General features: G+C 35.9%; 1 protein-coding gene across 2 annotated transcripts in view; it reads left to right on the top strand.

The window, feature by feature from the left end:
- USP9X (ubiquitin specific peptidase 9 X-linked) overlaps window positions 1-27,244 on the top strand; it is a 106,392-nt gene that overhangs the window by 34,285 nt on the left and 44,863 nt on the right. For both annotated transcript variants that reach the window (XM_037376888.1, XM_037376889.1), the window contains exons 5-17: window positions 1,466-1,578; window positions 2,351-2,569; window positions 3,677-3,792; window positions 4,031-4,282; window positions 4,360-4,498; window positions 6,132-6,284; window positions 10,207-10,311; window positions 11,829-12,035; window positions 12,988-13,124; window positions 18,638-18,771; window positions 23,162-23,249; window positions 24,730-25,072; window positions 26,437-26,532. In XM_037376888.1, the coding sequence (XP_037232785.1) occupies window positions 1,466-1,578; window positions 2,351-2,569; window positions 3,677-3,792; window positions 4,031-4,282; window positions 4,360-4,498; window positions 6,132-6,284; window positions 10,207-10,311; window positions 11,829-12,035; window positions 12,988-13,124; window positions 18,638-18,771; window positions 23,162-23,249; window positions 24,730-25,072; window positions 26,437-26,532 (2,102 nt within the window). The remainder of the gene's footprint in view (window positions 1-1,465; window positions 1,579-2,350; window positions 2,570-3,676; window positions 3,793-4,030; window positions 4,283-4,359; window positions 4,499-6,131; window positions 6,285-10,206; window positions 10,312-11,828; window positions 12,036-12,987; window positions 13,125-18,637; window positions 18,772-23,161; window positions 23,250-24,729; window positions 25,073-26,436; window positions 26,533-27,244) is intronic.

The raw sequence follows: 27,244 nt of genomic DNA, 5'->3' as shown, positions 1-27,244 counted from the left end.
AATAATTTTTGTGAATCTGGATGCTGTAGAATTGTTGAATGCTAAGATTCCCTGAATGAAAATTAAAGTTGTTCTGTAAAGAAATGGTGCAAGCGGGTCATGCTTTTCGTTGTATGTGCCCAGTGGCTTACATTGTTTCCAGTGTGTACTGATGCATATTCAATACATTTTTCTGTTGACTTTTAGCCCTGTTTAGATTTTTTTAGCTGAACTTTTGAAGGGGAGATACAGATTTCTTGAAATACTGGGTCACTCCAGTGCTTTAAAATAGCTAAAAGAAAAATATGGAGCACTGTTCTTTAAAATTAAACTTGATGTATGGTGGCTGCTAAGTTTTACAGTAGTGTTGGGTCCTGGCAGCAGGATTACAAGAAACTGTACTTCAAATGAAGGTGAGAGACAGAAGGATTTGTGTTTATTTTTGCAGGTTAATTGTGTCTGGGAAGCTGAGCAGCTCTCACAGTTTTTCCTCTTCACTCACTGAGTTTTACTGCTAGAAACTAAATACAAGTTTATATAAATGTGTATATACCAGAAGAATGGAAAATAAAGATTGTACTTGGTGGTTGTTTTTGCTGCTATATCTTCCAAGTGTTACAGGCGTGGGAAAAAAAACCAACCCACCCTATCACATGTTTTTAAAATAAATTATCTAAATATGCATTTTTCGAGGTGGCTTTAGTAGAACATTAATCCGTCAGGTTTTTGTCCATTGAAGGTTATGTAGGTTTGTCTTCATCCAAGGCTTCTTTTTAAAATAATTCTGAGACTTTAAACACCAAATCTTTGTCCACGTCAGGGTTAACCACAGCTGGCAGATAAGCACCAAGCAGCCACTCACTCACTCCTCTCCCCAGTGGAGTGGGGGAGAGAATCAGAATGGTAAAAGTGAGAAACTTGTGGGTGGAGGTGAAGACAGTTTAATAGGTAAAGCAGAAGTCACTCATGCAAGCAAAGCAAACAAGGAATTCATTCACCAGTTCCCTTTGGCAGCCAGGTGTTCAGCCATCCCCGGGAAAGCAGGGCTCCATTGCGCTCCATAACAGTTACTTGGGAAGACAAATGCTGTAACTCTGAATATCCCTGCCTTCCTCCTCCTTCCCACAGCTTTATATACTGAGCATAATGTCACATGGTATGGGATATCCCTTTGGTCAGCTGTCCGGTTGTGTCCCTCCTGGTGCTTTGTGCATGCCGAGTACTTGCCGGTGGGGTGGAAAAGCAGAAAAGGCCTTGACGGTGTGCACATGCTGCTCAGCATTAGCTAAAACATCCTTGTGTTATCAATACTGTTTTCAGCACAAATGCAAAGCATAGCCCCATAGTGGGTACTGTGAAGAAAATTAATTCTACACTGGCCAAAACCAGCCCACCAAATCACTGCTTTCAACATTTAAAAGTCCATGTAACAACTAATGAAATTGCATGTCTAATAGTTTATTTTTTCTTTTCTGTTTTAAAATAGGCCTTGATGTCAAAAGCGAAGCATGCCAGCGATTTTTTCGAGATGGGTTAACAATATCTTTCACAAAAATCCTTACAGATGAGGCAGTGAGTGGCTGGAAGTTTGAGATTCATGTGAGTTTTTAAAGTTGTGTTTCTGAAAAAAAGTAATTCAAATGAGGAAGGAGACTGCCTTTGTGACTGAGGAGACTGCAGAGACTGAATCTCATTTTTGAAATTCATCTCAATAGAGAACTGGGGGAACTCTTGTATGCATGGCTAGGGGGTGGAGAGCGATTGTCCTTCTATGATTGTTGTATCTTACTGCTTCTGGTGTTTTTGGAAGGAGATAAAACATGAAAGATGGTATGGGGGGGGAACGGAACTTTGTATGTTCAGAAGTGTAGCTCTTGTTAGGCAGGCTGTCTTTGGCCAGATGCCTAGAGACCCGCTTATTTTTATGTGCATGCTAGGACATGAAAACTTGCTTTTTTTAGTAAAAGCTTTTAGCAGCTTGCTGATTTCTGAATGTTTGCAGCAACTGCTTGGATTTAAAAACTACCTGTTGGGCAGCTAGTCACAGGCCAAATGAGAAACTGTAAAGATCTTAAGCAAATTACAATCTGTGAGATAAATGGGAGAAAGAAGGAAAAGTTAATGGTTCAGTAGTGATTCATCAGTGTCTCAACCAAAAATATTTGTGTTATTTTCGTAAATTTAATTTTTAGCTGAAAACAGGTAGTTTAAAGTTTGTTTTAAACCCTTTCTTGGAGGAAGTACAACTTAAAATACAATATTGTAAAACTCTTACGCAACTCTGCATGCTAGGTACAATTGGTTCAGAGTTTATAGTTCATATTTATTGTTAAGTCACCTGCCATATTCTTGGCTGTTGTTTTCTTAATAGAGATGTATTATTAACAACACTCATCGACTAGTGGAACTCTGTGTGGCTAAGCTGTCCCAAGATTGGTTTCCCCTTCTTGAACTTCTTGCCATGGCCTTAAATCCTCACTGCAAATTCCATTTATACAATGGTACTCGTCCCTCAGAAACAGTTCCTGCAGGAGTCCAGCTCGCTGAAGATGAACTTCATGCCCGTCCTCCTGACCCACGATCACCAAAGGTACAAGAGTTTTCAGACCTGTATTCCTGATTTCATGCAGTGTTACCTAATAACACAGTAGCCATAAATAAGTGTTTTTAGAAGGGGGAAAAAAACCCCAACCCTTCATTCTCTGTACCACTAAGATGTTCTGCTGCTTTTGACTCTTAACTGGTAATGATATAATGTACATTTCCCCTTCTCACTCTTTCAGTCTTTGGTTCACGGTCAAACTGTGTCATGTTCTATGGTAAGGTGGCACAACTATTGAAATGTCATTCCTACTGTGTTAATTGGCTTGCTTGTATTTGCCAGCTGAGGGATTTACCTTCTCACTCAAAATGATTTTGTAGGCAACATATTCTGAGGCTATGAGTATGTGCTAAAGTAGGAATTTTCTCTCCTTTTTTCTTATAGTTCCCAGTGATGGGAGAAATCTTTTTAATCGGATGTGGGATACTAGTGTCAGTATGGTTTTAGGTTTTGGGTATTTTGTTTGTTTGTTTTTGTTTTATGTGTTCCGGTTCTTGGATCTGAATTTTTCGCGATTGTACTCCAAATGGCATTGGTACAATGTCAGGAGCTAACTAAACTATCTTTTTGTTGCTTTCTTCCTTTTTTTCTTTTTATAGGAACTGTTAGCTATTGATGTGTAAGAACCAAAGATAAAGAACTCTATGTCCTTGGCTTTCCTTGTGTTCATTGCTAACAGTGTTTAGAAGAATATTATTTTGCATTCTTACTGCTTTTATATGCAGCACTATCACATCCAGGACCAGAAAAAAAACACCAAATTGTCATGCTGCTTGTAGTAACTAGGCAGCCAAAGTTGAACCTGAAGCATAGTCCTTTTTATTACTATGTACTTGATCAATTTCTTTGAATAGCTAATGTATAGCATCTGTTCTTTGATGTGATAATTGGAATGATCTTGTTGCCTATTTTAAGCACTTCCTTAAAACTGAGTATTTTAACTATATAGGCAGGTTCACTGTCCATTCTGCTACCTTCTAACAGTTTATTTTGTAAGGACTTTTTGTAAGCAAATTTTGTTACTGACGGGTATGTGGAAGTATTTCTAGATGATAATTTGTAAATGTCAGAAAGTAACTATTTATTATATTGCAGGGTTGGTTAGTAGATCTTATCAACAAGTTTGGCACATTAAATGGATTTCAGATCTTGCATGATCGCTTCATGAGTGGATCAGCATTGAATGTTCAGATAATTGCAGCTCTCATCAAGTGAGTTTTTTTAGAAATAATAATCTACATATTTGGAAAAGTTGGACTAAGAGCGCGAAACTTAGTCTTTTCTTGAAACACTTGCTCTCAATCATGTCTCTTAACTAGTTGTGTTTACCTTCAACATTCCATGTGCTTGTAAATAGACTTGAATTGCCTTGCATGAATTGCTCCTGCTATCCTGATATTGCACAGCTACATATTATGGCATTTTGATCACTTTTTCCTTTATTTTTAGGCCATTTGGACAATGTTACGAATTTCTCACATTACATACAGTGAAGAAATATTTCCTTCCAATTATAGAAATGGTTCCACAATTTTTAGAAAATTTAACAGATGATGAACTGAAAAAAGAAGCAAAGAATGAAGCCAAAAATGATGCTCTGTCAATGATAATCAAATCTCTAAAGAACTTAGCTTCCAGAGTTCCAGGACAAGAAGAAACTGTAAAAAACTTAGAAATATTTAGGTTAAAAATGATACTTAGGTAAGATGCTACTCCTAATATGATATGCTACTGCAGACATTTTTTTTCACACATCTTACATTTATTTTCTCTTACAGGTTGTTACAAATTTCTTCTTTCAATGGTAAAATGAATGCACTAAATGAAGTTAACAAAGTAATATCCAGTGTGTCATATTATACTCATCGGCATGGTAATCCTGAAGAGGAAGAGTGGCTTACAGCTGAAAGGATGGCAGTAAGTTCTTCTCTGCACCGAAATTCTTTGAATAAGTTGCTTCCTCCTTACTACTTTAACGGTAGGAGTAGCTGTATATTGTGGATCCTGCACATGCCACTAATTTTCGTATCTGGTGTTGTAAACATTAGGTATCACATGATGGTAGTAAGTCATTTTAATAGTAGTCTTTATGTGAAAAAATGCTGTATTTGTTTCAAAGCTGCTGTTGAGAATTATTTTCAGTGCTGCCAAAAATGTGCTTTAAAAAGGGATCCTTGAATAGTATGGGTTTTATATAATGTTTAAAAAAACCCAACAAAATGAAATAAAACAACGTAAACCCTAGATAAAATGGGTGTGATTCATTTGAAACTTCAGTGCCACTGTACCTAAAAATTGAATGTTCATTTAAATAAGGATATGGTCTGGGTTCTATGCTTCAGGTAATTTTTTTCTCATCGGAGTTCTAAGTGAATACTCTGCTTTCCACTTTTCAGAAGCTGGATTCTTTGGTACAGAAAGTTCTGCATACCACTTTCTTATTTATATAATATTTACATATTTTTGAATACTGTTTCATGCTTGAGTGCATGTGTAGGGAACTGTTAAAATGAGCATTTATAAAGTTAAAATAAGGACAATTTTCTCTTCACTTTTGTGAAATTTAATTGTGTTAAGTGATTTTTGCACTGTTCTGCCTCATCTTTGTGACTGGCTACCTGTTGTGAGGTTTATAATCTGCAAAAGGACTGCTGACAAAAAAAGAACGGCTGCAGTTTGACTTTTTAAAGCAGTAGGAGGAAATAGGTCTGTCTTTTTACATACTCCCTATAGTTTGGCATCTCAGATCAGACCTCTGTTTTTAAATGAAAACTTCTAGATTTAAGTATTTCACGAGACTAGCTTGAATATTCTAAGTCTAATCAAGGACACTCTTGGAAGGTATGATGCTGTGTTATGTTTGTTTTCTTCTTCTGTGCTCAGAGCACACAGTGCTTTGTTTCAGTTGAAAAAAAAATTACATGATGCTAATCTGACTGTCAGTAACACCACTGTAAAATGCATCTTCCTAAATATGACTTGAATATTTGCCTCTAATTTGATTAGAAGCATGAAAAAAAAACAAACCCGATAAGTAGCAATACCTCAGTAATCTAGCCTGCTTATTTTTCAGTCCTTGCTTATGCCCTTTTTATGTGATAGTCTGTAGGTCTACCGGTAAAACTTAGAAGTGTCTTAAAACAGTTTGGTTTTGATATTTAATGATTGTGAATTGGAAGAAAAAAATTTTCTTCCTTGAATAGAAGAGTTAACTGTTCTTCCCGTTGGCTTTTTATGTTTGAGTTGTTTGAACATTTTTTATGCTTTGAGTTCATGACTTTAATATGCTTGAAAAAATACTTCCTCTTAAGATATCCCAGTGACTAGTATATTGGATTATTTAAAATGCTGGGTGTTTTTTTTAAAGAATAAATTAAATTTAGAGATAAATGTCTTCCTCTTGTGCGGCATCTTTCTCACTTCACTCAATTAAAACATTATATATAAAGTTATTAGTCTGTAACAGAGTTGAAATTTTTCTTTTTGGCTTTAATATCAGTGACAGCACTTCCAGTAATTTGAGATGGCACTACTTTCTTTTTATATTAAGGAGTGGATCCAGCAGAATAATATTTTATCAATTGTATTGAGAGATAGTCTTCATCAACCTCAGTATGTAGAGAAGTTAGAGAAGATTCTCCGTTTTGTCATCAAAGAGAAAGCCCTCACTTTGCAGGATCTCGACAACATTTGGGCTGCACAGGTAAAGAATTCAACTGCTTGTCTGCTGCTGCACAGGAGGGATCTTGTTGTATGTTATGTATTGAGAAGACAACTTGTGGTTCTTTTGCTTGGTGTTAGACAAAACTAAAGAAAAATTTGAAATCAAATGGCGTTCTTTTTTGGGGTCCTGGATTTCAGAATTGCCTTCTCAGATGTCTTCAGCAGAAGTGGTCTGCTACACATGTATGCAGAGTCTAGAGGGACAACTTGGAACATGGTGTAAAGATTATCCTTTCTAAGTAGTAATGAACCCTCAACATTGAGCAAAGTCTAGATTATGAAGGCATACGATACATGATGACTTAATATTTTAAAATGCACTAAGAATTTGTATTGCTAGTCCCAGTTCACCAGGGTTGTATAAATTTTTCCTGGGCAGAGCACTGTTATTAATAGCAGTTATAATAGTGGTTGTTCTAGAAGTTGTTTAACAGCAGATTCTTCCCTTTGTAATGATTGTTTTTGAAAAATTACAAGTTTTGTGATACTGTCTTGTTTACTTAAACGATCAGTGAAGCTGGGCTTCCTAGCTCTGGGTTGCTGAAGAGACAAAATAATTGTTAATTATTGAATAGACAGAAAAGAAGAGGTTGTTTTAGGATAGAACCAAGCAGGAGTACATATATCCTTGTTCATAAGGAACAGGTAGTGAAACTCTTAATTGTGCAAGTAAGCCCTCAGGGCAGTCTTTCAAGTGTGGGAATGCTAAATGTTATTTCCAAGATAGAGGGCTGTACTGGTTTTGGCAGGGATAGAGTTAAATTTCTTCATAGTAAGTTCTGTGGGGCTATGTAAGTAGCACAGAAGATTTACCTATTAAACTCTTTATCTTAACCTGTGAGTTTTCACACTCCTACCCTTCTGATTCTCTCCTCCATTCCACTGTGGGGTGGAGAGAGAGAGCGAGCGAGCGCAAGCAGCTGTGTGGTGCTAAGTTGCTAGCTGGGGATGTATACTACAACAAGGGCAAATACAGGAATTGGGTAGTATTATATCTCTAGTTTATGTTTATGTTCTTATGAAACTCTAACAGTTTGGCTTAAGTGGACTTATCCAGGTGTCCCTATTTTTGGCCATGGTATTTTCAGGTTACATTTGAAACACTTGAGACTGCAGGTGATGTAGTGGATGGTTGACTTGAGATCTCTGGTGTTTCAACTAACTTCATAATCCCTGCACTTCAATTTCAGAATTATAGTAACTGCAGGCTGAAACTCAAGAAAGTCTTAATTTTCTCATGATCCTTAAGTCCTGTTTAGAAAATTAAACTATGTATCAGAGCAGTACACAGACTACTTGAATTAAGGTCTGTGATCGTACTGTTAGGTCTACAGACCACAAGCTGAAAACTTTCCAGACTGTAAGAAGTCTGTGGGGCAAAAAAGACTGAGAAGTTAGCTTGCTGGTGGTAGGCCTCTATTAGCTATATTAGAGCCTCACTTTTTATAAAAAAATAAAAATAAAAAAAATAATCTGAAATTTGGAGAAAAGTCTTCCAAGCAATTATATGACTTGCCTGGAAATGGGACATACAGATCAGCTAGTTTAAGCCAAACTTTTTTGGTCTTCTAGAAAAGTGTGAGCAAGTGGTGCAACCCTTAAAAGATAGGGACAGTCCACCCCAACAGCTGAAATAAAAAATTGAAAATTTTTTTTGGGAATAAATCTCCCATGCCCTCAAATACCCAGGTTACTCTGCTCGCTTCTTACACTTTCAATTAGGTAGCTGCGGTGTGAACTTGGTGTAGTTTTGCCCTGTTTGGTGAGGGGTGGGGTGGGGTGTGTGTGAGTGAAAGTTGAATTCAGTAAGTCTTATTCAGGTGCATGGTTTCACTGTGGCTTTGGCCATGGAAGTAAAATGGACTAAAAGGTAGGAATACCAAAATCTGCTAATACAGAATAATTTTTACCAACTTCACTGCTTCCTGTGTTCAGTAGTTTTTAGAAGTTCTTATTACATGACTACTTCTAAGAGCAGCTGGAGCATGAAATTCAGTAGCAAGGAGTTGATTTACTGTGTGGCTTTATATAACAGGCAGGCTATTTTAGCTCTGGCTCAGTGCAGCAACAGTGTGGTTTTGCTTTCAGGTTAGTGCCGTTGTTGCCTGGGTTTACAGGGTGAGCATGCACAAATTTACAGTTGACAGTGTAGAAGTCCCCTGAGAATCTCAGTATACAAATAGAATAAAATTAAGATTATGAAAAGTAGTATAGACAGCTGCTTTTGCCTTTAGAAGGCAACATAAGTTTTATTGACGTGTTTTTATGTCTTATAAAGCCAGCACTTACAATATCAAAGTATATTTGATTCAGGGAATAATGTTGCAAGTCTCTAAATGGAAGCATTAAGTTGCAGCTTGTTGAGTTGCAGGGAAAGATGCAGCTGGACAAGAAATCAAGTTGCAGAGGCTAGTGTTGGAGTCTCATTACTTATGTTCTGGAGCATTTAACTAGAATTTTACAGGCTCTTCCCTGTTTCTGCAGAGCGAGCTGACAGGTCACACACCAGGTTTCTTACCTCCTCCTACTGTCTTGTACAGCTTCCTCATGTCTCTTAAAAACCTCCAACAACAGGATAGTTATGTGCCTTATTCTTACTGTTCTTGCCCTGCTCCCCCAACCCCCACGCAGCTGTGCATACTGCTTTTATTTGTTGTATGCTAGATGCTCTTTTTGCCTTTTATGCTGCCAGGTTTTTTTCTGTCCAGAAAATGGTCTGGTAAGAGAAAAAAGTTAGTTGATGAGAATCAAGTGGAATAAGTGGTTTAGTAATTCTGTGTCATAATCTGACCCGTAACATGAAAATGAATGTTACTACTTAAATTCACTTTTTTTAAAAGAAAAATTTATGGCATGCTATAAAGAATTTACAGCACAGCATGTAACAGAGCTGTTAATCTCTTTTTTTTGTTTTTAAGTGAACTACCAATGCAAGCTTTTAGAAGGAAATGAATTTCAAAAACTGCTCATGTATGCATTTTTAATACTGTACAAGATTAATTACATCAGAGTTTGTTTTCTAGGTATTTGTTTAGCATTTTTTATTTTACAATTACAGGAAATTTTTCTACAGTAAATCGGCTATTGATTCACATAGTCCAGAATTGGTTTTGAATGCAGATTTAAAATATAGTATGCATTTTCCAGCCAGGGCATGTAGGAAGGAAACTTTCTTTTCATCCAGAGTTAAAATTGAGAGAGCTGTTTTTTCCTTAGTCGTCTTCCTTAAGTGTCAAAATTGTGATATAGACCAAACTCTCACTTAAAATCATGCCTAGTATATAAATCAACATCTTGCCATTAGTTGTTTGATTGTTAGACTTCATAAATTCATAAGCTGCTGGACTTTAAACTGTTGTCTGTCAACAAGTTGTTTTAATAGAAAGCTTTCATTGTCCATGGATCTACTAGCACGAAGGAAGTACTTCAGCCTGAGAAACTATGTGGAAATACTAAAAACTGTTTTACAGCTTAAAACACCTCAATGAATTTCATCGAAGAAGTGGATTTCAAGCCCTTTCTTTAAAAAAACCAAAAACCTACATTAACTTAAAATACTGATTTGTAAGTTAAAATACCCTTTTAGACTTTATCTGCTGTCCCAGCATGATTTGTTAAAAAAATAAATACTGTGACACTGCAGAGTTTATATGTTCTAAATAAATTCTTGTGTGCACACACACAGAGAGCACGCTTAAATACTTAGATGTAGTAGAAGGGAGATCTAAATACTGTGACTTCCCAGTGAAGTAAGTATTCAGTTTGCCATGTTGCTCCCTCAGCATCAGCTTTTCTTGCTGGCCACCTCAAACTGTCTTATAAAAATGATGTAGGATGTCTTGCTGCTTGACTTAATATGGATTACTACGAATGTTGGTGGATTCTTTCTCTCTCCTTGACAGGCAGGAAAACATGAAGCCATTGTAAAAAATGTACATGATCTCCTTGCAAAATTAGCTTGGGATTTCTCTCCTGAACAGCTGGATCACCTGTTTGATTGTTTTAAGGTAACTATGCATGTTTTGACTATTCAGGAAATAGATTATGAAGTTGGGAAACAGACTTGTGACTCTTTCAGCATCTACTCTCCTTATTTTAGATACAGTTTACCTGTGTTAAGACTTCTTCCTGTGTAGCAGCAGTCTGTAATACTTAATATTAGAAATGCTAGAATGCGCTATTGTTTAAAGCATTCATTGTGAGATATTTTTTTATTTACTTCCTGTCTAAAGCAAAGGCTAGTTACGTTGGTTTAATTGACAGTTCTGTTTTCTGATTTAAATGCTTCTCAGTAATCAGTGTCTGTTGAGGTCTGTAGTACTAAAGGGACATTTGGCAATCCTACAAATTCTGAATTTTTCTAATAAAATAAGTCATTTATCTTAAATACCTCTTTGCATTTGTTGCAATGTACCAACTGTTTGTGATTTAGCAAATAATGTTTTTTTCCTAGCATTAGAAAAGTTTTCATCAAGTTTACTGGCCGTTGCTACTTTTGATCTTTAAGTAGAGGACATCAAGGATCAAGGACTACTGTTCCCTGCTCCCCCAGCCTTCTCTTCATCATGTTGTAATTTCACTCTGTTTAACATAGATACAGAATGAAACAGTCTCAGGAAGATAAAGTTGAATGTTTATAAACATATCATGATATAACTGAAATCACAAACCAGATTTGTTTCTGAAAGTTTGTTATTCACTGGCTTTGAAGTGCGCTAACATTAACATTTGTAGCTTCCAGTAGTGGTGCTGTCTGACTTGTTTTACTGTTTCACTTTTAGGAGATGATCTGCTGTACTAGAAAATGCAAGCCAGCTTCGTAGACTCTGTTTTCTGTTTCTAGATAAATGTGTTATAGTCACATATTGTGTTACATGCAATTTGTGCTCTGATTAATGGTTGTCCTCTGGTTTGAATATGGGTCTAATGTTCTGTAATCCAGATAACTGAACTAAATGCTGAAAAATTCTGTGTGTGAACTGTCTCAAGCTGTGTCTGACTTTGAGAGGTGGATATGAAGTAATGTTATATTAGAAGTGTACTCAGAAAAAGGTTAACTTAATGCAGAGGACATTTGTTTCAGTTAGATTCAGAAGCACAAGTGATATTAAAATTTTATTCATTGAGTGATTATAAGCTATTTAAGAAGCCTTTTAAGTATAAGCACAGGAGTTTTAAGGAAGCATTTGCAAGAAACAGCTGAGTCCACTATTTTGACTGTTGGTGATCTTCCCAATGGTAATGTTAACTTTTGCAAGTACATCTGTGATCTTTATTTAAATAAACATCCTTTTTTTTTCCTTTAAGTCTCAAGTTGAATACACCTTAGTTGTGAACTCTAGAGGAGTTATTCAATTGTCTACCTTCTGTAATGATCAAATGTGCTGTCTATTTTTAATGAAAGAAATTAATGTGAAAGGTCTTTATATAGATGCATTCCTTTATTGTTCCATCATTCATTAATGGCGCAGGTTATGTGTGGAATTAAGAAAAATGGTTTTCATATCAAACAAAATTTTTTTAGGCAAGTTGGACAAATGCAAGCAAGAAACAGCGTGAGAAACTACTTGAGTTGATTCGTCGTCTTGCAGAGGATGACAAGGACGGTGTGATGGCACACAAAGTGCTGAACCTTTTGTGGAATTTGGCTCATAGTGATGATGTACCAGTTGATATCATGGACCAGGCTCTTAGTGCCCATATTAAAATCTTAGATTATAGCTGTTCACAGGTGAGTAATCTGGTATGTTCCATTGTGAAATCAGTCTCTTGAGAGTTTCCTTCCATCCCCCGTGAAAAATTGAAGGGATTTGGTAATTTTAACAAAGGTGTTCCTTACCATAGATTTTTATTACTTTTGTCAACATCCAGGTACTTTAAAAATGTATGGGACATATTTAAAATAACACAGTTCATGCTTTAATTAGAGTGAAATACATCAGTTTGCTTGTCTTGTTGCAGTTGGTGACATACTGTAATGATCACATTGGAGGAATTGGAAAAGAACCCTACCAAAGTGAATAGGGAGAAAGGAGAAGCAGCCCCTCTCCTCACTTCGCTTTTTTGTGAACTTGATTATGCTAATTTGTTTGTGTGGGGTTTTGTTGTTTGGGGTTTTTTTTCCCTAGTAAGTCCTCATAAGTCTTGTATAATATTAGAAAGGACCTAGCAAAGGACAGAGAAAACTATTACATGTTCTCCTTCCCCAACCAAATTTCTTTGGAAGTCTGCCAGAATAATAATTCATTATGGTTAGAAATGAATCCGTTTTCTGTCTTGACAGCCACCAGCAGGTTTTGTTTGTTAGTTGTTAAGAAACAGTTTCTCATTGTTTCTTGATATTTTATGGCAGTTTACTCTTGAGTACAAGTGAGCAGAAATAGATGAAAGAAGGGAAAGAGCAAATTATTTACACTGATTCTGTCTAGCTAGAGGTTTTCTTAAGTACCTACTGAATTGCTTGAGTGCTTGAAGGCAGAGAAATTGTAACATACCGATAGCTTCTGCCAACACATAGTGCTGCTCAGATACTTTTATTATGCTTGTATGCTTCAGAACTCAATTGATCTAGTATTTATGTGGCTTTGTGTGTTCTGTTCTGTCTTGGAAGCAGGTAAAGTTAAGGGAATAATAATAGTTTCAGCAATACACTTGATCTTGATTATAAACACTTGTTCTTTAAGGATCGAGATACACAAAAGATCCAGTGGATAGATCGTTTTATAGAAGAGCTTCGCACAAATGACAAATGGGTAATTCCTGCACTGAAACAAATTAGAGAAATTTGCAGTTTGTTTGGTGAAGCACCACAAAACTTGAGGTAAGAATGGAATAAAAAAAAAAAAAAGCTGGATGGGTTAGAATGAGGCAAATTTAATTTTTTTTTTTACAAGAGACAGGGAAAGCTTAGGTAAAATCATAACCTGTGTTTGAAGATGTTCTTGAGTTTGTTCTAATGTGTATAAATCACCTTTAAAAATTCAGACACCTGGATCAGTAAGAGAGCATTGACTCTTTCCTCAAGTTTTTATTAATTTTTGTAGTAGTACTCTGATCTGTGGAAAGTTTGGGTTTGTTTTTCTATTATCTGTGGACTTAGCTTACAAAGTATAAATATTTTACGTGCATATATATAGATGTATGCACACACATACAGACACATAAACATACCCACCCATCCCTATTCTTTGATGTTAAATTTATACAGGTTGTCTAGTTTATATACTTAAAATCAAAGGTGACTTTTTTGTCTGGGGAAAAATACTGATTCTGTCTTCCGAATGGAAGAGATTAAAAATGTGTTGGGTTTGTTTTGTTTTTTAAAGGAAGAAGAGAAGAAAAGCAATTGTCTGTTTGGCGTTGTTAAAATATACGTACTTGGCTTTATTATTTTAAATGTCTTTTCACTACAGAAATATCTGAGGTTCTGTGCCCCTAACAGTTTTTGTATCCACATCAGAATTTTTACAAACTCCAGAACAGTGTTGTTTCTATATTGGTGTCGCATACATTTTATTTCTGTTTTAATTCTTGTAAGCAGGCGAAGTATGCAAATCAATGTTGTTATTACAGTCTGCTTACAAGAAGGATGAAGGCTGGGAATGCTGAAGAAAACAAGCCTTCAGTTTTACACAATGCTGTCTCCTTATTGTGACACCGTTTTAAGGAGCTGTGATAATATTGCATTCCTGGCTTTTGGAGGTTTCTTTTATTCATTCAATTTGCAACATCTTTCTCAATTTTCATGTCATGTTAATCCTTTACAGTTTCATGTAAATAATTGAGGTTTTTCCAACAGTGTCAAAGTTACCTGTTTATTAGCAGTCAAGTCTGGTTTCTGTGTCTTGGAGTCCTTAACCTTTTTATATGCTGTAAGATCTAGGTGACCGTAGCTACCTGGTTTTCATGGTATTTGTTCAGATTGAATGCTTTTTAGCCCAATGCCTTAACAAAGAGGCTTTGCTTAAAGTAATTTTTGAAGCAGAGCTCATTGAAGGCACTGGTTAGGTTTCTGCTCTGAATTAATCTTGGGAGGAACCTAAATTCTTTTGACTGTGGAAATTGAGGTTCCCTGTATGGTATACATACAGTTAGGTGGCTTGAATATCTCTCCTTTTCTTTTTTTCTTTTTTTGTCAGACAGTCTCTTCCATTCCTCAGATTTCAAGGAAGTCTATATTGCAGTATGTAGTAATATCTTGGTTTCATGCAGAATTTGAAAACACAGGTGGCAGGAAAGTAGAATTTGAATTAATGGTTTTAATCAAGAGGCTTACAAAGACCTCTTCTGGTGGAGATGCCTTTGTTTGCAAAATAGTCTTGAGTGTGCTTTTTTAGTCAGGTAGTATTACTGCCAAGGTGACTGGGAAACGTAGTTAGTGAAAAGATTTAAGTTTGAAGTAATAGGTGACTTCCCAGTCCTCTGGTTTTCTGATAACTCTTGACGTTAATACAGTTTGGAAATCGTAATGCATGTATCTAATACCTGTTCTATCAGTTTACCGTATCTGATGTAAAACTTGAATGTGTAATATCCTTCTAGAATGTGGATCAAAACTGGATCAAAACCAGATCAAAACAGATGTTTGTGACAGTGGCCTCAAAAACATTTCACAGAGCTTTCTATGTGCAACATTAATCCCATAATCTACATACTGCTATTTTTGAGGTGGTCCAGTTGATTTGCAGTGGCAATCAGAAGTTGGGTGCAGAACAACTAAGGCTGCTGATTCTTGGCAAAACAAGTATAAATTCTCTTACGCAACTGGCACTGTGGAGATCTTTCTGAGGAGAAGGTTTTAATTGTTGCTAGTTTTTCCTGCAGTTGAGCAAAGTTGTGAATTGTTTGTACAGTTTCTTTGGCAAAATTCTACTTTCTGACCACAAAGTGATGTTAAAAGTTTTGGGAAGTTTAGCTTAATCAGAATTGTAACAGAATAAGAGAATAATTCTTATTTAGGTGCACGGAATCTTATAGGTACAAGGATACTTACAATATTAAGGAACAGTCAATTTTTATTACTCAACGTTCAGTGTACAGGTAATTAATAATCTTATTTTTCCTCTGTGTTCGCTGATGGAGGTAGAGCCTCCTGTAGACCAGTTTCAAGCACTTAAGTTTGACTTGTATCAAGCAGTAGCAGATTGGTCTCCTAAATTACTTGCCCAGAACTGAGAAGACCTGTAAGTGTTTAGGGTGTTGTTAGTGCTTTAAGGCAGCAACGATGCCAGCTTCAAGTAACTTTTTAGCCTAAATAGTAGAATTTCATAAAATCATAGAATGGTTTGAGTTTGAAGGGACCTTAATGATCATCTAGTTCCAACCCCCTGCCACAAGCAGGGACACCTTCCACCAGACCAGGTTGCTGACAGCCCCATCCAGCCTGGCCTTGAGCACTGCCAGGGATGGGGCACCCACAGCTTCTCCAAGGCACCTGTTTCAATGCCTCACCACCTTCACAGTAAAGAATTTTTTCCTAATATTTAATCTAAACCTACCCTCTTTTAATTTAAAACCCCTTGTCCTGTCACTACATGCCCTTGTACAAAGTCCCTCCCCAGCTTTCCTGTAGCCCCTTCAGGCACTGGGAGGCTGCTGTGAGGTGTCCCTGGAGCCCTCTCTTCTCCAGGCTGAACAACCCCACCTCTCTCAGCCTGCTGAATTTGCTGAATTTTTGTCACTGCTACTTGGACCTTTAATGTCTGTAGTAACGTATGTAGCATTTGTTTCTCTAGTACAACTCTTAACTTCAAAAGCTGTTATATGTGCAGTATTACATTGGGTAAGTTATATGTGCAGATAAATAATCTTTTAAAATGCATTTAAATTAAGCTGTTTAGGCATTTGCCTTTGTCACTTTGCCCTAGCAAATCAGCATACATTCTAACTATGAAATGTCCTTTGTAGTATTTTGAGAGTACTTCAGCATCCATCTCAAAATGCTAATTTTTCTTTTTATACATTGACTTTTGATACCCATTTAGTAGAAACACAATGAAAAGATGAATTTTGCTGTTAGCTTCAAATTTTCACACTTCTCAGTTATTACTGAAGGAATATGTCCCATTGGCATCATCATCATATACCCTAACCTCAGACACTTAAGGAATAATTCTGTAGCTGCATGTGGAGTTTGCTTTAATTCCAGAAAGCATGCTGGAAAGTCTTGTCAGATAAGCTTTTTTGTGTGCTCAAAGACAGTCCTCCTTGCCTTTGACTCCATGGTAGCAGATGATGAAAATAACATCTTAAATGTTGCTCACAAATACTGTGTAACAGCTCACAACTCAGGGCTCCTAACTTGAGTTATTACAATGACTGAACTTGTAGAAGTAGTTGCTAACCAATACGAACCCATGTGTCCAAAAATACTGTTTGTGCATGTGGTTGAGAAAGGAGAAAAATAAAAAAATGTCTAATGCAGAAGATTTCAGTCTTCTGCCAATAAATCTTTTTTTGCTATACTTTGTGAGATTGATGCAAATACATATTACAAATATTTAACTATACACTCCAATAGCTTGATTCTGCAAAATACCCTGTCTTGCTTCAGCTTGTTCCTTTTAGTTGTTCTGTCGTATGTATTTCCCAAATAGTCAGATGTTCTTATTTACTGTTATCCATTGTAAATGCATCTGTCAGTCTAGAGGTAACATCTTGGATAGCCACTGAAATAGAAACATCCAGTCTTTTGCTGGTTTTGCTGCTGGTTTATGTTGAACAAGGAGGGCTGGCGGAGATGGAAGGAAGTGTAATTGGAAAATTTCTCAAAACGTAAACAGAGGATGTTCTTTCAGGGTATATGAAGCCCTATGTTTTCTTCCTTCATGCTTCCATTCATCTTGTTTTCTCTCTGACAAATGTCTGGGTCTTTTTTAAACGTAATTTGTGTTTGAAGTGCCTCTTTCAAGCTGTTTTGGAAAGCTCTGCATATTATGAAACTCATTCTCCTGAAGACTTAGGTACTTAGCAGGCTGAAATCTGTTGGTTGCAGCTAACGATATTATTGGAAGGGTGTTGATGACTTCTGTCTTTCAAACCCAGATTGGCAGTCATCTTTGGCCCAGTAAATCAAGTTACCTGTTGTTGTTACATCTACAGTGAAATGTGGTTATCACCTGCAAGATCCTTATCAGCTGTTGCTGGAACTGGGATTTCTTGCTTTTCCTACTGTTCTTAAAAAAATGTGGCAATGTTTGGAGTGTTTAGGTCATGTAGTATGGAGACCATGATTCCTAGGAAGGATTAGAATGTCTACCTGCAATCTGTTCAGCTAAATCTGTGGTCTACTTTCTGAAGTGTTGAAGGAAAGAACAGTTCTGAAATGGCAGTTAAGTTTCTTCAGGGCAGCAGGCTATAGTGGCAATACAACGAGGAACACCTCTGGACGCATGCGCACCTGCACCCACAGGTGCACCCACATGGAGGAGCAGTGCAAGTTTGCATTGTTTATGCAGCAGAGATCAGTGCTCTGATCTACAGAAGTTGATGAGTTTTGAGACTATTTTGGGGACTAATAATCTCTGCAGATTCTATAATTTGATAGTGCTCATGTGGGTTTTGGACCCAAAATCTGTGGTTTGTTTTGCAGTTTACCTTTGTAATCTAAGTTTGTCTAGTATTGTTTAAGAGTAGCATTTTTGGTCAGATCTTGAGAATAGACTTAAATTATAATTAATTATGTATTTGAGGTATTTATTCTGTGAAATTTTCTGGTTTTTCTTAGACCGTCTGCTTGGCGTAACTATGATTTTTCATGTTTGTACCATTTTTTCGGATAGATATTGTTAGAAAAAACAGACAATGCAGACTTACACAGGTTTAAGTATTAAAAAAATTGTCATGATTACTGGCTGGTGTTCTTTCACTTGTTTTAATACCATGGGCTTCTGTTTTGAAAATTGACCTAGTTTTATGTAGTATTTTCATATTAAATTTAGAAAAGAATATCAGATGAATGTGGAATAAACTGTTATGTGTATTATAGTTATACTACAGTTGAGGGTCTCTGCCTTCACTATGCGATTTGTGGGCAGATATTTCTGTTGTTGTCTTGCTGCAGACACTCTCTCTGCAGCATACTGGGCTGCTCAGATTGCTTTGATATTTTTCATACGTACTGTAACCAAATAATACTAATAAATTAACTGGTAAGAACTGTCAATGTGTCAGAAGAAAAAAGAAAAAATACTGTCAGAGACTTAATATGCTTTCTGTTAGAGGTCTTTTAAGAGAATTTGGAATTTGCATCAAAGTAGAGTTTCTTAAATTGATTTCTGAACTTTTCAGTGCAAGATTTCTGTTTTTCTTCTAATACTTGTATTTTAATTCCAGTCAAACTCAACGAAGTCCCCATGTGTTTTACCGACATGACTTAATCAATCAACTTCAGCACAATCATGCCCTAGTTACATTGGTTGCAGAAAATCTCTCTGCCTATATGGAAAGCATGAGGCAGTATGCTAAAGGTAAGTTTTGAAATAAACATTGCCTCCTAAATAGAGTGTATAAAAACTCCAGTTGAAAAGAGAGTTTAAAGCAAATTCTCATTATGAAATGACTGCTGAATCTATTTGTTTAATTGTTGAGCATCTGTGGAGTTGATAGTCTTTGTGACGTCTGTCTGGGCAAGAAAAGCTGTAAACATTTTGTTTCATAATTGAAAATGACTTGTTTTACAGCAGAATATGGGAAGGTGGTGGCTTTTGTTTCTGTGGATTGATAAAAATCATCTTGCCCTACTTAGGCTAGGGTGGTTATTTTTGTGGAAAGTCCTAATAATAATCTTGGATTTTGACCCACTTTCAGTTTTGAGTTTTGTTAGATTCCTTTGAGAAGTTTTAAAATCTTACCTATTTGAAGCCAGTGTTTGGAATTTCTCTGTGAGAAAGACTTTAAACCACAGGGATAGTTTCTTTTTACCATGCAACTCCCATTGCTGTTCAGTTGCTTGCTTTCTGCATTTACCAGCAACATTTTGGCAGCCCATCATGTTAGTATTTATGTATTTCAAGCTAAACTCAACCTTTTGTTGATGAGTTTACACTTATTCTGGATTAGCTTTCTATCTACTGAGGTAGAAGTAGGGCAGTGAAGGAGAATGATCACCAGGAAACTCCTTGTTACACTGGACCACAGCACTTTATGTATTGAATTAAGCCAACAGAAGTGAGAGGAGATTTACACCCCCACCACTCCATCTACTTCACTGACTGGCACTAGGGGTGGTTCTACCCAGCATCATAACATCCTACTAACCTTTCAGTTACCTCTCAAAAATCTTATCTTTTGTAAGAGTTCAGTGTAGATTGTTCAGAGAGGGCAGAATTTGCACATTGTAAAGTGTGTGTGTGTGTCTTCTAATACTTGGGTGAGTTGCCTAGAGAGTTTTAATTTTGGAGTATTTTATAAGATACCCAAAACATGTCCTTGAAGACTTGCTTGAATAGTGATACCATGTGAAGATGATAGCTTCAGCCAGGTACGGCTCAATGAGAATGACATTTAAGCTATATCTGCATACTGCAGGTGTACTTTTCTATTCAGGAATATGTGAGAGGGGGTTACCCTGATTTAAGTTCCCTAATGTTAGCATTGCACTAATTAATGTTAAAACAATACTAAATGTTTTGTTCTGTTCTCAAGCCATACTGTCTTCAGCTTAGTCTTCTTCAGGAAGGTAGAATAGAAAACTATTTTTTCATGTAACTTGGTAAGTTGTTGGAATGGTCTTTAACTTTGCTGAATTGATGCAAAAATACAATTGAATTTATAACAAACTTTGCATCTTAACTATATGGATAGCTTAGAATCTATGGTTCTGTGATTCTCTGTTTCAGTTGGACTTTGGCCAGCTATGAAATCGGGGGTTTGGCCTCAGGGTTAGGAAGGAGATATAATCAACAGCTATATTCTAATGCAGTGTTGTCTTTGTCCAAAAGTAGCCTACAAATACTACTAATATAAATGATCATTCATTAATTTCAATTATTTTTGAACTTTGAAGCCAAAAGGTCAGGTTTTGACAATATTGTTTATGTATTAAATTGTTGATGACTTTGGCAGAAAAATTAGGCTGATGTCTTGCATGATTAATTCTTTTCTTGTGTCAGAAAATAGATCCTGTTGCCCTGCCCCTCTCCAATTATGACAACTCAGTAAAGCTGTAATATAAACATCTTCAGTGCAGTAGGAATTACAAGTGTGCAAAGAGTTTAAATTGAAACTAATTACGAAGCAATTAAATTGTGCTGTCTTGAGAGGAAGCTGCTGTAGAACTTCTTTTCAACAGAGCACAAAACCACATGAACAATAGTGTGGATTTTTTTTTTTGGATGCTCTATTAAATGATTAAGGGCAACCAGAAAATATCTCCTAATATTCCAGATACTGTAATACACAGTTCCTGTGCAGCTTCTCTTTCAGTTTCAGTTTTATATACTCAGTAGATCAAAACATAGAAAAAGCATTGTGAAGTTTGCCTTGCATACCTTCCTGGAGGAGGAGAGGAGATGTCAGGGACAAGGAAGGGAATAAGTGAAAGAAGGAAGATTATGATGATAGGAACAGAAAGAAAAAACTGGACAGCTGTAGAATTAAGCCTCGCTGGAGAAGGTAAATGAGACAGAGGGAGAAAATTCAAGGCAAACATCCAGACAGCTCAGGTCAAGCAAATGCCGTGGCAAAAAAAAAAACGTTACCCACAGATCTTATTGGCAGTTCATGCCGCAATTACTGTGTAATTTGTGATGATTTTTTTGAAATAAAATGTTGAATCTGCCATATCTTTATTTTCCTTGAAGGCCTCCATAGTTGTGTTCTGTGATGGTGAACAGTGTCCGTATTCTCCTGTTATTTACTAATGCATATTCTTTTCTGTCATACTCCCTTCTGTATGTTTGCCTTTTTAAGGTTAAAAAAGCGCCTAATTTGTTTCAGATTTTTTTTCTGTAATCTATGACTTTTTTTTTCTACTGAACTCACCCTTTCCTCCTAACTCTTGGTAGCCAGTTCTCCTTTATCCACTGAAGTAATAAAAAAGAAGTCCGTAGTGTCGATGAAATGTAATTATTTGTAGAAATTGTGCCAAATGATCTGCTATCTTCTATGTGTGTTTATTACTAAGTTTTCAGCCAGCCATTTTTTGATCTATAATTTCTCTGTTCGTTCTTCTCTTGTATGTAGAATTTTTAAGGAGATCACACTTGGACTTACTGTGGGATGCACAGTATAGAAAATAAATCGGGTAAATGTAGAAGGAAGCTGAGGTGGAGAATACTTAGGGAGACTGAATTTTTTTGTATATACATATTTTCTTTAATACTTTAATTGTTCTATCATTGCAACTGTTGACATTTGTGTCGGTGAATTAATCTCTATTCCCAGATAGTCCCCATAGTGAAAATAAAGAACACCCCCAAAACCAAACAAAAAAACCAACCCAACATAATCAGTTTTATCATTTCTTCTGCTAAACCCACAGCATATTTTTCACGTTTTCTACTTATATTACTTAGATAATATTTTTTCTGCTACTTTTTTTCTTCAGAATTTTTTTCACATTCCTTGTTTTGGTAATTGCTCATTTATGCTAATTTCATTAAGCTTAAATTTTTGAAAGATATCTGGTGAATATAATGTAATATAATGAGGTCTCCTGTTCTGTAGACCTCATTAACTACTAGTCTTCTGTTTTCTGTTTTTTATAAGCTAATGTACCATTTGCACTTGTATGCAGAGAGCAGTATTTATGACAATTATTTTTTCTCTTAATTTTGAAACACTGATGGTGCACTTCAGCTGTTAGACTTGTTTGTTTTGGTGTGGGGTTTTTCCCCTCTGATATAATAGGAGATACAGATTTTCAGTTCTGAAGGTAAATTTCACTAAGAGTCTGGATTTTGTCATGATAGTCTCTGACAACTGGGTCATCTTAGTTAAATGCAATCTGTTTACCTTTTCAAATAAGAAATACAGCATTAATTAGTTTATGCTGGAGCTGTCATAATGAACATGTGTCATGATGAAATATTACTAGTACAGTTCAAGGTAGTGTTAGTACAGATCTAGATTGTATCTCTTCAATACAAAAAGCAAAGCAAACACCAAACCAACCCACACCAAGTTCCTGTGACGCAAACAGCTGCTTGTTAAGCAAAATATGCTGAAACTTGATAAAATGCAGGTAAAAGTAAAAAGAAAGACTTCTTGACTGACTTTCACATTACCTTACTACTATTTCCAGCTTGTCAGTATTACGGGCATTTGTTTTTTGTACTTGGAAACTTGCAGTAAATAAAGTTGTCTTATGCTTTCCTCATCTAAGTGATGTCACGTATGCATCTACTTAGAAAAGTGTTACAGAACTAGAGTCGTGATTTCCTCTGGAGAGGAAAAAAGGGAAACTGAAATTCTGGAAAAGATACTCTGTAACAAAACTAAAGCATCCTCAGAAAAAACACTGGATAATCTGATTCATATGCTTGACATACTTTTATCCCAACTAACTTAAAACTGACAACTTTAAGGAAAAACTGATTCAAATAAGTAGGATGTTGGTTCTTAATTGTTCTGTAATGCTTTCATTGTACTGAATGATGAGCACATATATCTGCACGTGATTGTTGATTTGATGATACACCTCCAGTAGTCTTTGCCTATATCTGTTTTAATGTAGGATGAAATATTAACTGGTAGCAGGCTGCTGCTAATTACTTTCATATACCTTACTGAAAATTTATTGGTCTTTGAATAGTTTTAATGATATTCAGGCTACCAAGTCTTCAAACATGTCCTGTCCTTTGGATTCAGAATGTCTTTTCTGACTCTGTTGGCTAACAAAACTTTTTATAATTGCAGAGCATGGTGAATATGATCCTCAAACTGTAAGACCAGGAAGCAGATACAGCCATGTGCAGGAAGTACAGGAGAGACTTAACTTCTTACGGTTAGTTTTAACTTGGTCATTTGTTTGAATTCTGTGAGAATACTTTAAATACTCCAAACAAACAAACAAGTCCCCGGTCTCTTTGTTACCTACATAGCTTTAAGTTGCTGTGTGAACTCTTCAAAGCTCAGATGCAAAATACACTGAGTGTTTTCATCTGTTTCATCATCTGCAACCCCACCCCCACCCCCCAGGGTCTTCTATGCTAGTGTTTGAAAATTCAAATAAATTTTTCAGGATCTTTGCAATCCAAGGCTCTGATTCTACACTGATTTGTATGGGCTTTTTCTGTCTGCGTGCCAAACGCTATTAACTTGAATGCAATACGCATGTGGATAGTTATATACATATTGGGGTAACGTAGCTGAAAACTTAAAATATTCCACGTAGGGACATGTTCATGTGTTCTTATTTGTTGTATCACACCAGATTTAAATCCATGATCATACACTGATACTTCTGTCAGGCACTGATTAGGTTGTCAGCAGCTGAGCCTTAAAAATGAGGTTAGAGTAAAAAAAAGTTTTTGTATTACTTTTTGATCAGCTATTTGAGTAAAATAAAAAAACACTGCAGCTCTGTGATGAGCAGAGATCCTTTATGTTGATGCTTTTTAGACTATGTCTCTCAACTTTTTCTTAAGTGGTTTTAACCTTTTTTAGACAAGTAAAAATACATGAAGTGTCAAGTTCTGAATTATTTTTTTACTCATTTTCTAAGGGAGATTTTTTTACTTTTTAAAATTTTACCACAATTTTTAATGAATTAAATTGGAAGTGTTAAACAACTATTTAATGAAATTATACGGTAGCATATGGACAGCAGACTTAATTTATCACTCCTGCATGTTCAAAATTGTAACTTCCCTAAATTTAAGTTCACTTGTATTCTGAAGGACTTTGATTACCATTTGTTCTTCCTGGAACATTCTTAGTGTTAGCTCTCAGAATTGAGATTCTTGCTAAGTCTTTAATAATAATTTAACACAAATGAAAAACTTATTTCAATAAAAGGAAAAAATCCCAGTTCACGGACTTCTGCTTCTGACTGTTACATAGAATTGGTAGGTATTTTGTGATTTTGCTAATGTGAGTGCTAAAACATAGTGACTTATTGCAGAAGTAATTTAATGTCTTATGTTGTGACCTGACTTTTAAACCAAATAGTTTGTTAGATGTGCATTTGCTTGCTTGTGTAATATGTAAAGAATGCTTGGTGGTGTTGTGTAAAAGATTCTTTTGGCAAGTTTTATTCCTTATTTTATTTGGACTGTGAGGTTTTTATCCACTCAAACTTACTAAGAAATCATGGGGCTAATTGAGTGGACTGATGATGTAAATAAAGTTTTCAAAGTCATCCTTATAATGTATACTTGTATAATACGCATTTTCACCTTTTTGCCTGTACTTTTTACTGAACTGTAACTCTAGGTGTCTATTACCTGTAAAGTGCTGTTAATTGTCTCTTTGTTTTGCTCAAGATTTTTATTGAAGGATGGTCAGCTGTGGCTCTGTGCCCCTCAGGCGAAGCAAATATGGAAGTGTTTAGCTGAAAATGCGGTTTATCTTTGTGATCGTGAAGCCTGTTTTAAATGGTATTCCAAACTAATGGGGGATGAACCAGACTTAGACCCTGACATTAATAAGGACTTCTTTGAAAATAACGTGCTTCAGCTGGATCCTTCCCTATTAACAGAAAATGGAATGAAATGTTTTGAACGTTTCTTCAAAGCTGTGAACTGTCGAGAAGGAAAGCTAGTAGCAAAGAGAAGAGCCTATATGATGGATGATCTGGAATTAATAGGATTAGACTACCTTTGGAGGGTGAGTTTATTGGAGGAAACATCTGAAAGATTAACTGCTAAGTCTTTCTCAGTCTCATATTTTTAGGAATGTGTAATTCATTAGTTACAGACTGAAATTACAAAATACTGCTTTTTCAATTGGAATGTATGGATGTTGGACTCCACTGTCTTCCCCACAAGTATGCAAGTTGGTAACTTTGCAGACTAATGTTTAATGGAAGGTTATTTGAATTATCAAGTATATTTGTGTATGCACATGAGATTAAAAATTTGCCTGTACTGTTGAAGAAAAAATTCAGCTGGAATAATCCTTATCTGTAGGTTTCACACACACATTAGAATTAAACTTTGTTTTGTGCACTTAATAAGTTTGTTCTTACCTTTCATTCTAGTAGGGTGATTCTAGTGGAGTGATTTGAGATTAGACCAAGCGATCGCTTGTCTAATTCTTCATCTTAATTTCACAAATGTTTGTCTATATGGTTATAGTTTTTTCAATAGGTAGACTGTAGCTTTCTGAAGCTTGCCAAACCTGTTTGTGACAAACATCAGTATCTTAGTTGAATCTTAATTTTTTTCAGAGTATTTCTAGTTTTAAAGAGCTGCATTAGAACCCACAGTAGTGCACTGTGGCATGATTGTCATGTATAAAGTGGCAATCTTCAGTAATTTTGGCTGTGGCTTGTTGAAGGGTTAGGTTGTTTCAATTATGGTGATAATAGTTAAAACCAAAGTAGGTCACAGGTTTTATACAAATAAGTTTTCATAGTGTTTCTCTACAAAGTGCCCATGTAATGCTAGCATGTTTTAGTTGTGGGAATCAACTTACTTGGATCTGCCCTGCTGTTTGGCAGCATGACAGAACTCGTGAAGCTTCAGCTCAGTGTCCTGCAGGGACTGTCTGTAAGGGCTGTTTTCAGACCTGGTGGCTAGTAATTAAAATTTAAGTTGTTATATTAGAAACAGAACTCATTTGCCTGTTACCCTTCCACCCACTCACAGCCATTTAAATACTTTAAAATTCTGGGTTTAAGTCTTTGGTGTTCAAGCATCTGAAAAAATAGCCTTATTCTCTGAAACTAGTGTAAATGGAAATGTAATGTGAAGATGAATATATAAACACTACTTTTATTCTGTTTATAAAACATGGGCTTTTTTTGCTAATTCTGAAGTTTAAACTAGTTAATTCTTAATTTTGAGTCATAATGAACTTTAGTGTAAGTTGTGTTGGTTGTGTTTTGTAACTAAGCATTTCAGTCACTTTCACCTCATAAAATAATTAGACATACTATTACATAAAGATACTTATGTAGTTGTTTGGGGTTTTTAATTTTATACCGGAAAGTTTTAAGATGTTCTAATGCTTTTTTTTTTAAATGCCAGGTTGTGATTCAGGGAAATGATGACATCGCAAACAGAGCAATAGATCTTCTTAAAGAAATCTATACCAATCTTGGCCCAAGATTACAAGTTAATCAGGTAAAAAAAAAAAAAAAGGCAACAAGATAACTGGAATACAGTATGATAGAAGAACAGTGACAAAATTCAATTTGGTTATATGTTTATATTAGAAAGCTTTGAAAACATGTTTTCATGTTTTGTGCTTTGGGAGAGTATACTCCTGAGTCCAGCCATCAGGTTCTGATCACATGCAGAATCAAGAATGTTTTCTGGTGTTTGCAGACTGAACTCTGATATATTTTTCCTATTAAATTGATCTGTTGTTTGCTCTTTCTACTTAAAAACCAGGTCATATGTACTTAGGTAGCTTTTTGCAGAACTTCCAATTGTGATACTTAGTTGTATTAGCATGTTCACTGGATGGGTCTGTTGAGTGTTGTCACAAGCTAAGCTAAACTCTGGTGCTTATAACTAATTTAATTAGGACAATCAAGCCTGGAATTTGCTTTGCTTAAGTGAATGAAAATTTTGCTGTTGACTTAAAAGGAGCAAGATAAAATTTTAATTGAGAAACACTGTGTCTTGCTCATTATAAGAAACTGTGATGCTGAAAGTCATCTTTTTTTATGTCATGTCCCTTACAAAGGGTCACAGAGTTTCCATGTAACGGTCAAACTGAGCTCTGGCAAATCAGATATTACCTCCCTACGTTAATATTTGTTGGGAGCAGCATTTTGGTGGACATAGAGAAGAGGGAGTTTCTGAAAGGTCAGAGGAAGTGAACTGTTGG

Source organism: Falco rusticolus, chromosome 2 (assembly GCF_015220075.1).
Source record: "Falco rusticolus isolate bFalRus1 chromosome 2, bFalRus1.pri, whole genome shotgun sequence".
Taxonomy (NCBI): domain Eukaryota; kingdom Metazoa; phylum Chordata; class Aves; order Falconiformes; family Falconidae; genus Falco; species Falco rusticolus.
This window is presented reverse-complemented; position numbering and strand designations above follow the sequence as displayed.